The following is a 12,957-nucleotide window of genomic DNA, read 5'->3' as shown; positions in this document are numbered from 1 at the left end:
CTTTCAAAGCACCGTGTCCACGGCTTTCAGAATGTCGCATCACCGTTTTTAACCGTTGCACGTTTACTATGTGTTGGCATACAACGGTGCCTTCGACTGGGCTCAACCTGTCTGAGCTAGGGTTAAGGTATCGATATTCTTCCCAGGTTTTGGTTTCCTAAGGTAAGCACTGATGTATCCGCCGATGGCATGCCCGTCCAAAGTTATCCCTGGGCTTCAGTAGATTACGAACACTACCTCTAGATGAAGTTGCCCCCTTTACCAATGCTGGGCTGAGCCACGTTGGGTTCCTGGCTTCCCGTGAGCATGGGATCAAAGTATTGTAATCCTCAACCCCTCTCCCTCAGGGGACTTAAAAGAGCGTTTGTCGGAATCGCCTCGTGGACTGTCTGTTATGCTGTCAGCGTCCCCTATTATTCCCCCCAAACCCTCCGTTGAGTCGGTGTCCCAGAGTTTTCGCTGCCTTGGAGAAATGTCCCGCAAAGAGCTGTCCTCCTCCAGTGGTAGCCGCTCGAGCGCCTCACTGACAGCTTCTTCAACAGGAGAGAACGGGCATTCAATCAGCTGAGGGGCTCTCCCCAGAGTATCATCTGTGTCTGGCGCTGGAGATGTTTCTGGGGCTTTCTCTTGTCCCATACGAGAACTAGTGGCCCCCGTGATCCCTGAAGACAGTCCATTTTGTGCCGCTGCCAAGAATTCACCAAATTTTGCTGCAGCCGACTGGCGAGGGCGTTCGTCTGCTGCTGAAGTCTCTGTCGCCTCTGGGGGCGATACTGCGCTGCTCGAGGTGCTTTCCCCCCCGAAGAAGGAAGTGATGTTGGACGCAAGCCCCGAGGCCAACCCGGAGTTGTTCAAGTACTGGGAAACGACGCTGGCTCCTCTGCAGGCGTGCTCCACGCCGGCCCCCGCCAATCGTTTGAGGTGTCCGAGAGGTGCATCTGCGCCGTCGCCACCCTCTCCCCGATGCACACTTCCCTCCCCCCGCAGGGAAGGAGACAAAAAAATGCCCTTCGTCCAGTTTCTTTCCCCAACGGCCTCTGCTACTCCTCCTCCCAGTCGTACGGCCTCGTTGGGCACAGCACCCTGACCGTCATTCAAGCTCAGTGCTGCGATAGCCCGTGAAATAGGCTTAAATAGAGAGTCGGACACCTGCTGCAGGGGGTCCAGTTCCTCCAGACCCTCCCGCCTCCTGCGACCCCCTACTGGCACCGGCCTAGCCGGGGATAGGTTCCCATCTACGTCATCGGCGCTGCACACCATGCACAGAAAAAATTTCTTAACGGTGGCCAAAGAAAGACTGCGATCTGTATCTTATGTGCCCCCTCAATAAGTAGGTGTAACAGCAACTGCCCAAAGGCGAGAAAAGACGAGTATCCCGCCGCCTACCGTAGCCGCATGGCGCAGCTCAGCAAAGCCTTCGGGTCAAAGGAGGGAAGATGCTGCAGCAACTTCATGCAGGCTGTGAAGTCGCCAGCCAAGAGGGCCGGCCTCAGCTGCAGTACCAACACAGGACACCGCAAACCACCAGTCATAGAAGTAGAGCGCCGAGTACCATACTCAGCCGCGAGCTAGGGATATCGCGGGCAAACTAAGCGTTTCTCCTTCATTCTAACCCCACCCAAATGATAATCGCAACACAAACATAATACAGTAACGGCAAAGGCCGTCCCGTGTCTGCTATGAGACCGTCCCACAGAGCCAGCACGTCCGGCATCTCAAACTCCTGCAGGAATAACGCAAGCACACAGTGCCCAAATACCCGTTCACACGCTCCTCCGACCCTGCACTGTATAGACGCTGTTTCGGCAATGGACAGCAACCTCACTGATGGTTGCGCTGCGTACGCTTTCTAGGCCAAAGACAGAGGATTAACTGCTACAGCCCGTACACAGTTTGAGCAAACAGAACAGATACGAGGCAACACCGTCTACCCCGAGCAGTGGAGTCGAGCCTTACTTGCGTCAGCATCAGCAGCAGCCACCGCAAGGCATAGAACTGCGGCTCCACACCAACTGCGTTGAGATGCATCCATACTTCTTCATCCTATAAAACGCAAGCAAGCCACCTAACACCTGCCACTACTCTCTGTGCCGCGGCAGCTGCCAGTCTCCATACACTGAGCAGCTCTGAGGTGCAGCTGCAGCTGCAGCAACAAGGATCCCCCCCGGACATTCACCCCTTTTAGTGCCGCCAGAGCCTAAGCTATGGCGGTACTTCATCTCCGCACCTTCTGCCTCAGAAGACCGTCTAAGCTTGACAGACGACCCCGCACGCCGGCATCTGTGGGGTCGAGGGCTTTGCAGAAGGCGTCGCGTTGTTGCTGCATGACTTCGCTGAAACAGTAAAAGATCTCCGCCTCTGCCTGAAGGCATAAATAAAGAAGAACAGGAAGCACAAGGCCCACTGCCATCCCCTCACTATTTCAGCTCCCAAAACAAGCCTCAAACATGCGGCATCCCCGACGAGAAACGGCTCAGCTTGCTCCGGCCGTCCTGAATAACCGACCCTGAACCGTCTGCATCAAGCGCTACAGCTCTAGGTGAACGCTTCTTTTTTTCAGTTTAGGAAAAACAAAGCGCACTATGTGGGGTGTTGAGATGTGGCTCTGCATTAGGGGGCCAAGCAAAGCACCTGTTCGTAGTCTGTGTAGGTAGGGTCAGTCATTAAAGCGTAATAAATAGGGGCCAGGATTTCGTTCATGCCCTGGACGTAGCACAGGCCGGCATTGACTTTGGCGTAGATAAACAACAAACGTGACAACACGTCGTAGTGGCGGTGCGGAGTTATCATGTTGCAAACATCTTGCACTCCCGCAGGCGCCCGCCACGGCTGCACCGCTTCCGCTCCACCTAGCTGCTCAGTGGCGACAGAACAATTGCCACCATCTGGAGCCACTGCGGCAACTGCAGCGCAGTCCTCAAGGCAGCCACTCTGGTCCCGAAAGTCCGGCTCCTCTCCAGGCGCCCAGGCTGCAGGAGCCGCCTCTGCATCCGTAGCCACAGCAGATGCAGCAGCTGCACCGAAATTCGCTGGAAGGTTTTGCGGCAGTTGTTCTGCCTTTCCAGGTCCTCGAACAGGCTCAGGTTCGCAAGATTTCCCTGACGGCAGACGTGGGTCTAGACATGACCTGCCGCCGCTGTTGCTGCTGTCATTGCTGCAGTTACTGTTCACGCTGGCATTCCTGCGTTCCGCCCTGCTTTTTGCAGCGCCCATTTGTCTCTTGAGCAAATGATCGTCCTGCTCCGTAGCTGCAGAGACCTTCATGGGATCCGCCGCGTCAGGAGACTGCCTGTTTCGGCTTCGGACGCATCCAGGCAGCACACGCTCTGGTGGAGAGGATGAACATATCCTTGTCTGGCCGCCGCCGCCTGGGACAGCCCTCTCCTTTGCATTCTGCTGTGGTGAGCTGCAGCGGCCTCCTACTCCTGCATGCAACGAACTGCTGCTGCGGCCACTCCCACCGCTTCCACTGCAGGTCCCCCGACCGCCGCTCCCCCCACTGCCGCTGTTGCACACGCTTTCATCTGGGTTCGCTGGGACGGTGGCAGACACGAGCTTCTTCTTGGAGCGAAATGCGGAGGGAAGGCGAAAACCCCTAAGCGGAGACGACGTGCTATTAAAGCTCCTGCTGTGGCTGCCGCCGCCGGCTTTGTGTTTGCTGCTGGCACAAGTACCTTCCTCAGCAGGGTTGGGTGCAGCACGAGTAGGTGGTTGTTGATGTTGCAGCTGCTGCTGAGGTTGCTGCTGGTGCTGTAGTATGAGATCGTAGTTGACAAGGCGGGGAACATGCTCGTTCTGTTGTTGTTGCTGGGACTGCGTGTGCCGGGTGGGCGGAGGCGGGTAAAGATGGAGCTGCTGCTGCCGCGCGATAGTTTGCTGCGGGTTAAGAGCAAAGAAGCACAGTTCCGGGCGCGTTCTGAAGACGTCTTTGTTGATCTGATCAAACACTTCAGCGTCCACCCAATATCCGCGCCATTCGCTGGTTGCACTGCGGCATAGAGGCTGAGCAACAAAGACAGCAACAACGAGCAGCAAAGCCCTCCTTGCTACGCTCGAAACTGGGAACCCAACACCACGTGGAAGCTCACTGATGTACCAAAGGTATCAAATGCCTGCCTTGTGAAGTAAGGGCTGCAAAATATGGATGCAGCAAAAGAAGATGCAAGAATGCGGTGACGATGTTTGGTCTACGGGGTGGGTGAGGGCACCATAACTCACATGGTCCTTAACAGCTGCTAAGGGGATGGAGGAGTCCGACTGGAGGCGACCGCCGCCGTCCGTGGAGACCTCACAGCCGGGAAGTCGGCTGTCGCAAGGGGCTGTAGTGTAGCCTTCACCAAAGGCCGCGGCAGCCGTAGCAGGAAAAGGCTTGTTCCATTTAGCTTCACCTGTTCCATCCTCCCCATCCTGCCTCTGCTGTTGCTGCATGCGTCGCAAGCGGCGCACCGCCTCGGGCTCGCGAATGAACTCCGCTTTGTAGGACTCGTACGCCTCCCTGAAGCCGACACCAGCCCACATGCACAAACGTCAGCAAACTGCGGGGGGCAAGGAGAAGTCATCTACGTTGGTACAAATGAATGCCCATCACTGCTTTCACAAGTGCATGCGTTCGAAGACCCAATGGCTAAAGAATATACTGCTCCGCGTTAAAAGAGCTATAAAAGCCCACCGGAGTTTGCAGCGGCGCTGCTGCCAGTCAGCCGGATTGGGGGGCAAACAGTTGAGGAGGAGGCGCCAGTATATCGACCGAAGCGCAGCACAGCCCTCGGGCAGCCCCTTTGCGCAGACCACCCGCAGCAGGTGCAGGTCCACAATCTGGGGCTCGAGGGCGTCAAGACACGCCTCTAGGCTGCATCGGTCACAGAGGCAAACAACGGAACAACACCAACCGTCACGAGTGCACACAACACTTGGAGGTGCAGCGGAACACACCAGAAAAGAACCATAAAGATGTGCGTAACAACAGCTAAGAGAGGCAAACGAACGCAGAAATGTAACACAATGAAAAAGCATTCAGATGTGTAAAATACCGGCTGCGCGTCCGGGTATTCACTTCGCGGTCCACCAGCAACTCAACGTGGCGACGCAAAGAGTTCATAGATTCGTCTCCTGGAGGGACGCCGTAACGCCCGGGCTTCCCGCTGCCGCTGTTCGTAGTGTTGCCGCTACTTGTGCTGCTGCTGCCGCTACTGCTGTTGTTGCCATTGCTGCTTTGTGCGCCGCTGCTGGAGCTGCTGCTGCTACTCTCGACCATGTTGCTCTTCCTGTTGTTGTTAGCACTGCTCTCCATGTCGTAGCTCATCTCTGTTGACGGAATTGAGCAAGACTCCGTTGCTGTTGCAAATGCAAGCAATACGCTGCCGCTGTCGTCACCAGTGCTGCTGCTCTTGCTGCTGCTCCCGTAGTGCCCATGTGGCGTTGAAGAGCTGTGGAGCCATACTGCCGAACTCGGGGAGTCTTGACTTTTTTGCCCTGTCGGCCGTTCCAGCACCCCCACAGCATTGGCCTCGGTTACTGTGCATGCACAAGTAGTTGATGGCCCTCTTCCTAGGTCATTCCCCGCATTTCTCGCTGGTGCAGACTCATCCGCGACAGCAGTGACAGCAGCACTTCGTGGAGGTGTAACGTCAAGTACAGCAATTTCCGGAGAGGCGGCTATGGTGGGCCTAGTGTTTCCGCTCGCCATCAGACGTGTCGTTTTGCGTCCTGCGCCGCCTGTTCTGCTCCCCTTGAACTATGGAGACGACTCCCGTGGATCAACATGTGAGTTGGACTTCAGGCTATTACCAGGACCTCGCATATCACCACTCGGAAAGCAGAAGCCACAGCTCCCTTGCACCTTCTGGTGTCCCGGTTGCGGCACAGTTGTGTTCCAGTTGATGCAGCCGCTACTTCTGAGCCTCCCGTTAAGCAGCCCTTGCCGCTGGCGCTGTCGTTCCAGTTGCTGTTGCTACGTTACCAGCGAGGTTCACGCCGGTTCACCGGAAGACGAAACCGGACACGACGACAGCAGCAGCTGCTGCAGCGCCTCTAAGAGAGCAAACGCCGATTAGTGTATGCAATTATTCGAAGCAGAAGTAGAACCTAGCTACCTACGGCGGGCTAAGGTGGACGACAAGGGTTAAGCGGCGTCGCTTATTGCCCAGGGCCTTGAGGCGGGCGGGTGCCCTGTCCCACACGCAGTGACTGTAGCTTTCCCCTTGTGCAGCCCTGGTTTATCAGGAAGCGATGCTGTATTTATTCACAAAAAATAATTTCTACCCAACTCGTCTGCTAGAGTCTGGGGAAACACAGAGCACACGTAGTATGCCGATGTGGCTTCCCGATCATATATGGGCGCCAGGTGAAGCATGCGACTGCCGAGAAAATGACTTGAATCAATGAAGCGGTTTCAACTGCGAATGTTGAATCTTAACTATGTTTAAATGTCTGCAGGCAATCTCTCTCAGACATCTTCTCCACTACTTACACCTTACACACTTTGGGGGAAATTGGCTGTTTTGCACAGCGGCTGCCGGTTGCCTTCGAGGACAACCCAGGTGCTCACCTCCTACAGAATTGCCAGGCATGGTTTACAGAAATCTCACCACAGTTGAATCGCTTAAGGACGCTGAATGAATGGGAATCTGCATTTCGTGCTTAGCGGTGTGCATACGCAAGCCTGTTGGCTTTCAGTTGCAAAACGTCCGTCCCCGTTGAACTCAACTCTATGCTACACATTAACAGCCATGTCCTAAATCTACCCGATCTACTATGTAGGTGCTGTCTACCATAAAGACGTAGGTGCTGTCTACCATAACGACGTATGTATGGCCAGATGAGACTTGGTTGTGCTTGTATGTAGGGGTTGCCCCGCACCATTTGCTATGGCGAAGTGAGTTGCAACTCATGCAGTGCCGCTTACTCTCCCGCAGCTCAGGCACTGGGTCCACTGTACCCAGGACTGCTGGAGCTTGGAAATGGAAGTCGTCGGAGGCCTGATTTTAAGGCGCTCTTAGAAATGCCTCACTGTAGACACACATGAGAATTCGTGGGAAGATTGTTGCACTTTGCAATGGCACTGGCTTCACAAAAGAAAACGCCGTTGAAGATTAGTTTGGACGGAATAACCCCAGCAAGCCAAGGCCTGCAGAAGCCGTGTCCGTCTTCAGGTGCAGGACTGCCTCCTCGGCGTAGACCCTCAAGTCTTGCGGTGAGACAACAATGCTGTTTTACACAGTGATGGGGCACACCCCACAGGCACGAACCTCTCCCTGAAACATTCGGAAGATGAACGTGCCTCCCACTTTCTATCCGTTACGTGTCTTCAGTATTTCCTGAGGCACCCGACTCTGGATGGGTATCGTGAATACCGCACAAGGGCACATGGGCAGCACAGAAAAATGCATGGACAAACTACGTTTAATTTTGCTCATGTGCCCAGTGTCCAACACTGAACGGCTTCGTTAAAAGTAGATTTTTCTCTTGATAGTACGCTCGCCTCTGCCTCAATTGTAGCAGCCTGTTGATGCTGCTCATCGCAAACGTCCCAATATGAGAGGCCTGTGCTGACCCCCCAAAGTTTCCAGAAATATACTGGCTGTTTAAGGTGCCACAATTGCTGGCTCTACGCTGGAGAGCCTCCGCATGCCCTCCAAGCTAGAGGTGTCATGTAAGGCACTTACAATAGCGATGATTGTGGCACCAACCCAACACATTTTATAGGCCAGGCTACCATTGAACTCAAGAGGAGCAAAAGAGCCCCACTAATCTTTCATGCGTTACATTCTCGGGGGGTCCTGCAACCAGGGTTAACCCGCAATCCTCAAACTGGATGTGACTCCTTCCTGACCTTTCTCTGCCTCCTCGCGAATTCAACAGGTTCCAACTTCATTTCGTATCTGTAGCAGATAATGTCTTAGCTTGTTAAGCCTATATGTGGGTGATTTACCGCCAATCGACCGAACCTCAGCGGCGTGAGAAAATACTTCAGGACAATCGCGCATACGGCCTTAGACTGTCTATTTTTGTGCTTCTGGTCACGTTAGCTCCTTTATGAGTTTTCTAGTGGTGTCATGGATAATTAAGGGTGAGTTCTTTCGGTTCAAGTTCTCATAAGCAGACAGAACAACGCCAGCAAGCAGGAAATGACACCGTAGCATATCTTGGCCAGCCGCTAAAGCTGAAGAGCGGAGTCGGCGCTCTGCGGTTGTGTATGAAATGGAAGGGATAAAATGCATGAAGGGAAACCAAATCGGTGGAAGTCACCAAACAGGTCCATCTGGCCGGTGGCAACAGAGTCACCTCGGGAGATGAACGCTCAGCGTGCGTTAAATTTAGACAACAAGGTTGTGATAGGTTATGTGTTTAGAGTCCTGTGGTTCGAGTTAAATGGCGAAGATTTTCCCAGCAAGCTGCAAAGGAGAGACGGCGGCAGAGAAGCAAGCAACACCTGTATCGCAGGCCGCCACCGATCGACTCTAGACCAACCCACTAATGGCCTAGAATGCTTGCTGGGGAGACCCCGATCTGCGGTAAAGTTCGGGTATATTATAATGCAGATGAATTGAACCATACTGCTATTTGTATCGACTAATTTTCCCAATCTCGTTTAGCACAACGGTTGCCACTGCCGCAGTCTGCATGTGCCTAGCGGGCTGTGTTTGTAGTGCGCAGCCTTCTCCCGTGGAACGCTCGCGTCCACCCCCCGTCGTCGATCTCATGACGACCCGATCGCTGCGCATCTGCTCGCCAGTGAACTCCATGAATATACACTTATCTGTAAGTTAGGCACGCCTCTAGTTCTAACGATCAACTTTCTAACTAATGAAACTCTTAGAGGCATCCGTGTCCAAGAACTCCTCGCATTGGCTCCCAGCCACATCTACCCTCAGAAATGCGGTAGTGCCCACACCGCACCACACTCCGCACCTATCAAACTCTGCTGCCTCATCAGCCTCTCGCCACCATGGCGTCTTTCCACTCTAGTCAATCGTGTTAGCGGGCTCTCCAGCCCCTCCTGTGTCCACCCCGCAAAGCTCGTGTTCTGCTTGCTGCAGCTCCTCGACTTCGTCCGTAATGGACCTTACATCAGGCTGCACCCCTGTCCTCTGTGGGGCTTCCTCATAGTCAGCAGCCTCTTCCTGTGCGGATCTGCTCTCACGCTTCAGCGTCTTTGCCCACCTCGGGAAAACTGGAATGGGATGAATTTCTGTGGCCACTCCGCACAGAACCCCTGTATACTCATATGCTTAACTTACGTCGGGACTCTCCACCCTCGTACTCTCTACTAACGGATTCCCACCTGTTGCCTTTTCCACGCTCCACTTCGATAGCTCGCTGGCTGGGTCACGCCGCCTCTGCTGCCTTCTGTTCAGTCGGTGGTCGGCAGATACTATCCTTGTGTTAAACTTGGAGCGTGGCTCTCCGGTTGTGCTGCGGTTGATTCCCACTAACCATTCCACTATACAATGGCAGGGAGAGTGGCATCAACATTTGCGGGGGAGGTCACTGGGTAAAAAATTTATATAAGTTTCCCGGAACAGCTCCTAAATGTAGTCGCAGCCGTCCTAAGCTGTGCCTAGGTTTCATCTCATAGTGTCTGGTTTCCTCACTACATCCTCTAACTACCCAAATTCCCATGGATCAATACTTAAAATTCCAAATCATGTTCGAGTCTCTACTATAAACGAGGGAAGTTCAGCGAGTAATAGAAGTCCGTGTATGGAACTGACCCCGGTCTTCACTGGGGATCAGTGCCCGACCTTTAGGATGGCAGCGAGATACCAAACAGCGGCAACACAGTCAGGTGCCTGACCTATAAACTGCTATCCACCTAAATGCCATGTTCACAGACATAACAGTTCTATATAATAATAATTTTATTTCTTTTCCATTTAGATCTCTAGAAGTCCTATCTGGTACCCAAGTAGTGACTAAGCATTGTACTACACAACCGATGTGGATAAAAATGGCTCGGTAACCCTACTGAGCTATGACTCTAACTACGGTACACAATTCTTAGAACATTTAGCAGTATTAATTCCTTTTCCTAGTTACTAATGTCCTAATCCCTAAATTATTTAATATTTATTCTCTTTACAATCATAAAGCCACTAGAGATCACACCAGAGCCACAGTGTAGTTCCTGTGCACTACAGTGTTCCCTTACCAGTAGCGGCACGGCAGGGCACACATTTTGCTGTAGTCTGAGAGCCGGCGTCGCGTTCATTCATTTAAAGGTATTTCCGCCAGCTAGCCGCGACTTTTAGGATTCTTGGAGGCGGAGATCTCAACTATCATATCCCCCGCTCTCTGGGCAATTTCCGATCCGGGAAGCAGGGGGCTGGTCGTGAGGACGAGTGTGTTCTGGCGGCTTTGTTGCACAACAGGCTCATTTTGGCGCTTCTCTCCAATAGGTGCACCAGAGTCGGCAAAAAGGACGACTCTGGGTTGCCGCGGCGTCTTTCTAGGCATCCAGTTGCCTAGGTACCGCAGCGTGCTATCAACCTACGTGCAACTTAACGAACGAACTAGCCAGTCTTAGTCTGCAGAGGAGATACAGTGGGGAAACAAACACGCCTAGTCGTACAGTATCCCAAGGCTGAACCGTTGCAGCAGCATACGCAGTTCACTACGTGTGCGCTGGACAACGACATATGGGTTACAACAAGACCTAGGCCAGTTACAACTGCGACAACTGATACCCCTACCACAGAGGCAGCAGTCGGCTTCGACAGAAGCAATAAACGCTACTGGAACTACAACGTCAAAGGCGTATGTGCTCGCGATGCTGACTGGCAAACTGGCGCACCATCCTAAGCTACCGCCGAGTAGATTTGTGAGGGTTTACGGGCAGGAGTGACGGGGACACCGGGAAGACTTTCGGCGGCGCGATGGAGAACTGGAACAGGAAATGGAGGGTATGCTCATACACCAGCAATTGGCAGTATATCGACCGTGCATCACGAAACGTCTGCCGGGATAGACTGCATGACAGGACATCTCGTTCTTGAATAAACCCTTCAGCAGGAGGGGAGCTTGCAGATAGACTACAGGATCGATTCCTGCAACAGAGGGATTTTTAAGTGGTAGATTATTACTTGGTACAGAGCTCCACTGGTATTTTTTCCATTTATCGTCTCAACGAAACAAAGCTAGCATCACCCGTGCGTCGAGTATTTGAGCTGCGGATTTGCTGCAGACGCTGTGGTGTTGGTCGAACGTCTACTTGGGATGGAAAGTAGCGCAGGCGCGCAGCCGTGCACTGCCCCAGGATAAGCAGGCGGCATACTGGGAGCAGCGACACGAGCATTTTGCAAACCTTGTATGGGACAATATCAAGGAGCTGAAGGGTAAGGTGTAGTTGCCTAATGCAGGTCCGCTGTGAACGCGGCATGAAGCACCAGCATATGATACACGACGACGGGGCTAGTGCCATTGCCGTAGTGTGTGATTACACGTTTCGTTTCAGAACATTTGAGTCTTTCTGCGTCCAAGTCAGCCTTGCTGCAGGTTGCTGCTTTTTGACTAGGCTCTGGATCTGTGCTATGCTTTTCTGTGTTATGCTTTGCGGGGACAAAAAATCTATAGGCTGGTGGGTGAAAGTGGGGCAGTTCCTGAGCACGAGGAGCGACTTGCTGCCTCAGCAGTACATCCACCACTTGATTAAACTGCAGGATATGATGCCGACGACCCCATACGCAGTCATCGAGAAAACTCTGCAAACAGAATTGGGTAAGGCGCTTACAGAGCTTTCAGCTTCCTCATTGGCGGCAGAGCTTCCCCAACCGAGGCACCTGTGGCTGGCGGATACGACATTGCAGGGTCGCGCTCTGGGCCTTGACGCTACGGAGGGAAGGACAAAAGGACAGATTTACGTTAATAGTTGTTTCATGGTAATTGGTGCTGCCGCGAACGTTCAGGCGATTTGAGTCAAATCTTCTCTAGGATTGAAGAGAAACCTCTCGCTTCTGCAAGCATTGGCCAAGTGCACCGCGCGTGGCTGACAGATGGTACTGCAGTAGTGGTAAAGGTTCAGCATGCGGACGTCGAATCTCTTTTAATGCACGACATGGCTAACCTCAAGCAATTGTCCTGGGGTGAGCTTGGGTCAGACAACTTCAGGACAGTGTCAGCTGCTTCACTCGGGCAAAGCAGTAGTCTGAATTGACAGATACCGGGCAGGAGAAGTCGAGAGACAGGCAGGGACGCATTTTAAGAGTACTTGTCTCTGGCTAGTGGGCTATGCGACACCTCAGACTCTGTCGTTCTGAGTTCTGCGCAGCTTTTGGGATGCTCGAGCAGGGCATGAACTTTGCGCCGATCTTAGAGGAATGGCAGAAAGCGGCGAGCAAAGAACTGGACTTCAGATTTGAATATGCACATCAAACTAGGGCTTACGACGCTGCGCAGGTAGGGAATGGACCGATAAACCGTAGAAATAACAAACCGTTTGATACGACGTTCCACTAGGATTCAAACAGATTTCCAGTAGGCGTGCTAGTGGGCCACAAGGGGCACTCGGGACCGTTCATTATCGTTTGGGGAGGGCAAGAACACCTGTAGTGCTGATGGTGGCAGGGCTAGACATGCCTAATAGCCGTTATTGCGGCACCACCCACATTAGGGGCAGGTAGTAATATGCATGCAAAATATGCGGGAGCCAATCTTGTTAATTTCGTGCATATGCAGCGTTAATGCTTGCTTCTTGCAGCGGTCGGGAATAGGCGTGGTCATCCCCAAATGTTACCCAAATTTGGTAACGAAGTCCGTTATGGTGATGGAGTTCATAGATGGCTTCAAAGTTACTGATGTCGCGAAGCTGGATGTGAGTTGAGCTGTGTCTCTGAATGCGACCAAGTGACAGTGAAAGTGGATTGCCGTCGTAGCAAATACATGCTTACTTAAGTCTTTAGTGTGCGAGGATATCCATATACGTTAGGAACAATATATATATATATATATATTATATATATA

General features: G+C 52.9%; 2 protein-coding genes across 2 annotated transcripts; one reads left to right on the top strand and one right to left on the bottom strand.

Annotated features, from left to right (window-relative positions):
* Nucleotides 1-312: 312 nt before the first annotated feature.
* Nucleotides 313-5,686, bottom strand: EMWEY_00033300 (hypothetical protein, conserved; the record flags this gene model as incomplete). The annotated part of the gene is made up of 9 exons (XM_013481844.1): nt 313-1,249; nt 1,387-1,493; nt 1,619-1,723; nt 1,957-2,043; nt 2,228-2,362; nt 2,632-4,002; nt 4,219-4,495; nt 4,670-4,849; nt 5,031-5,686. The coding sequence occupies 9 exons, from the start codon at nt 5,684-5,686 to the stop codon at nt 313-315; spliced, it is 3,855 nt and encodes a 1,284-aa protein (XP_013337298.1).
* A 5,188-nt stretch (nt 5,687-10,874) lies between these two features.
* On the top strand, nt 10,875-12,808 carry EMWEY_00033290 (hypothetical protein; the record flags this gene model as incomplete). Its single annotated transcript, XM_013481843.1, has 6 exons — nt 10,875-10,901; nt 11,183-11,333; nt 11,572-11,715; nt 11,904-12,080; nt 12,266-12,393; nt 12,695-12,808. Coding segments are annotated over 6 exons (741 nt in total), but the record flags the coding sequence as incomplete, so codon positions are not given.
* Between the last annotated feature and the right edge of the window lie 149 nt (nt 12,809-12,957).

This window comes from Eimeria maxima, genomic scaffold, assembly GCF_000499605.1.
Source record: "Eimeria maxima Weybridge genomic scaffold, Emw_scaff442, whole genome shotgun sequence".
Classification (NCBI taxonomy): domain Eukaryota; phylum Apicomplexa; class Conoidasida; order Eucoccidiorida; family Eimeriidae; genus Eimeria; species Eimeria maxima.
This window is presented reverse-complemented; position numbering and strand designations above follow the sequence as displayed.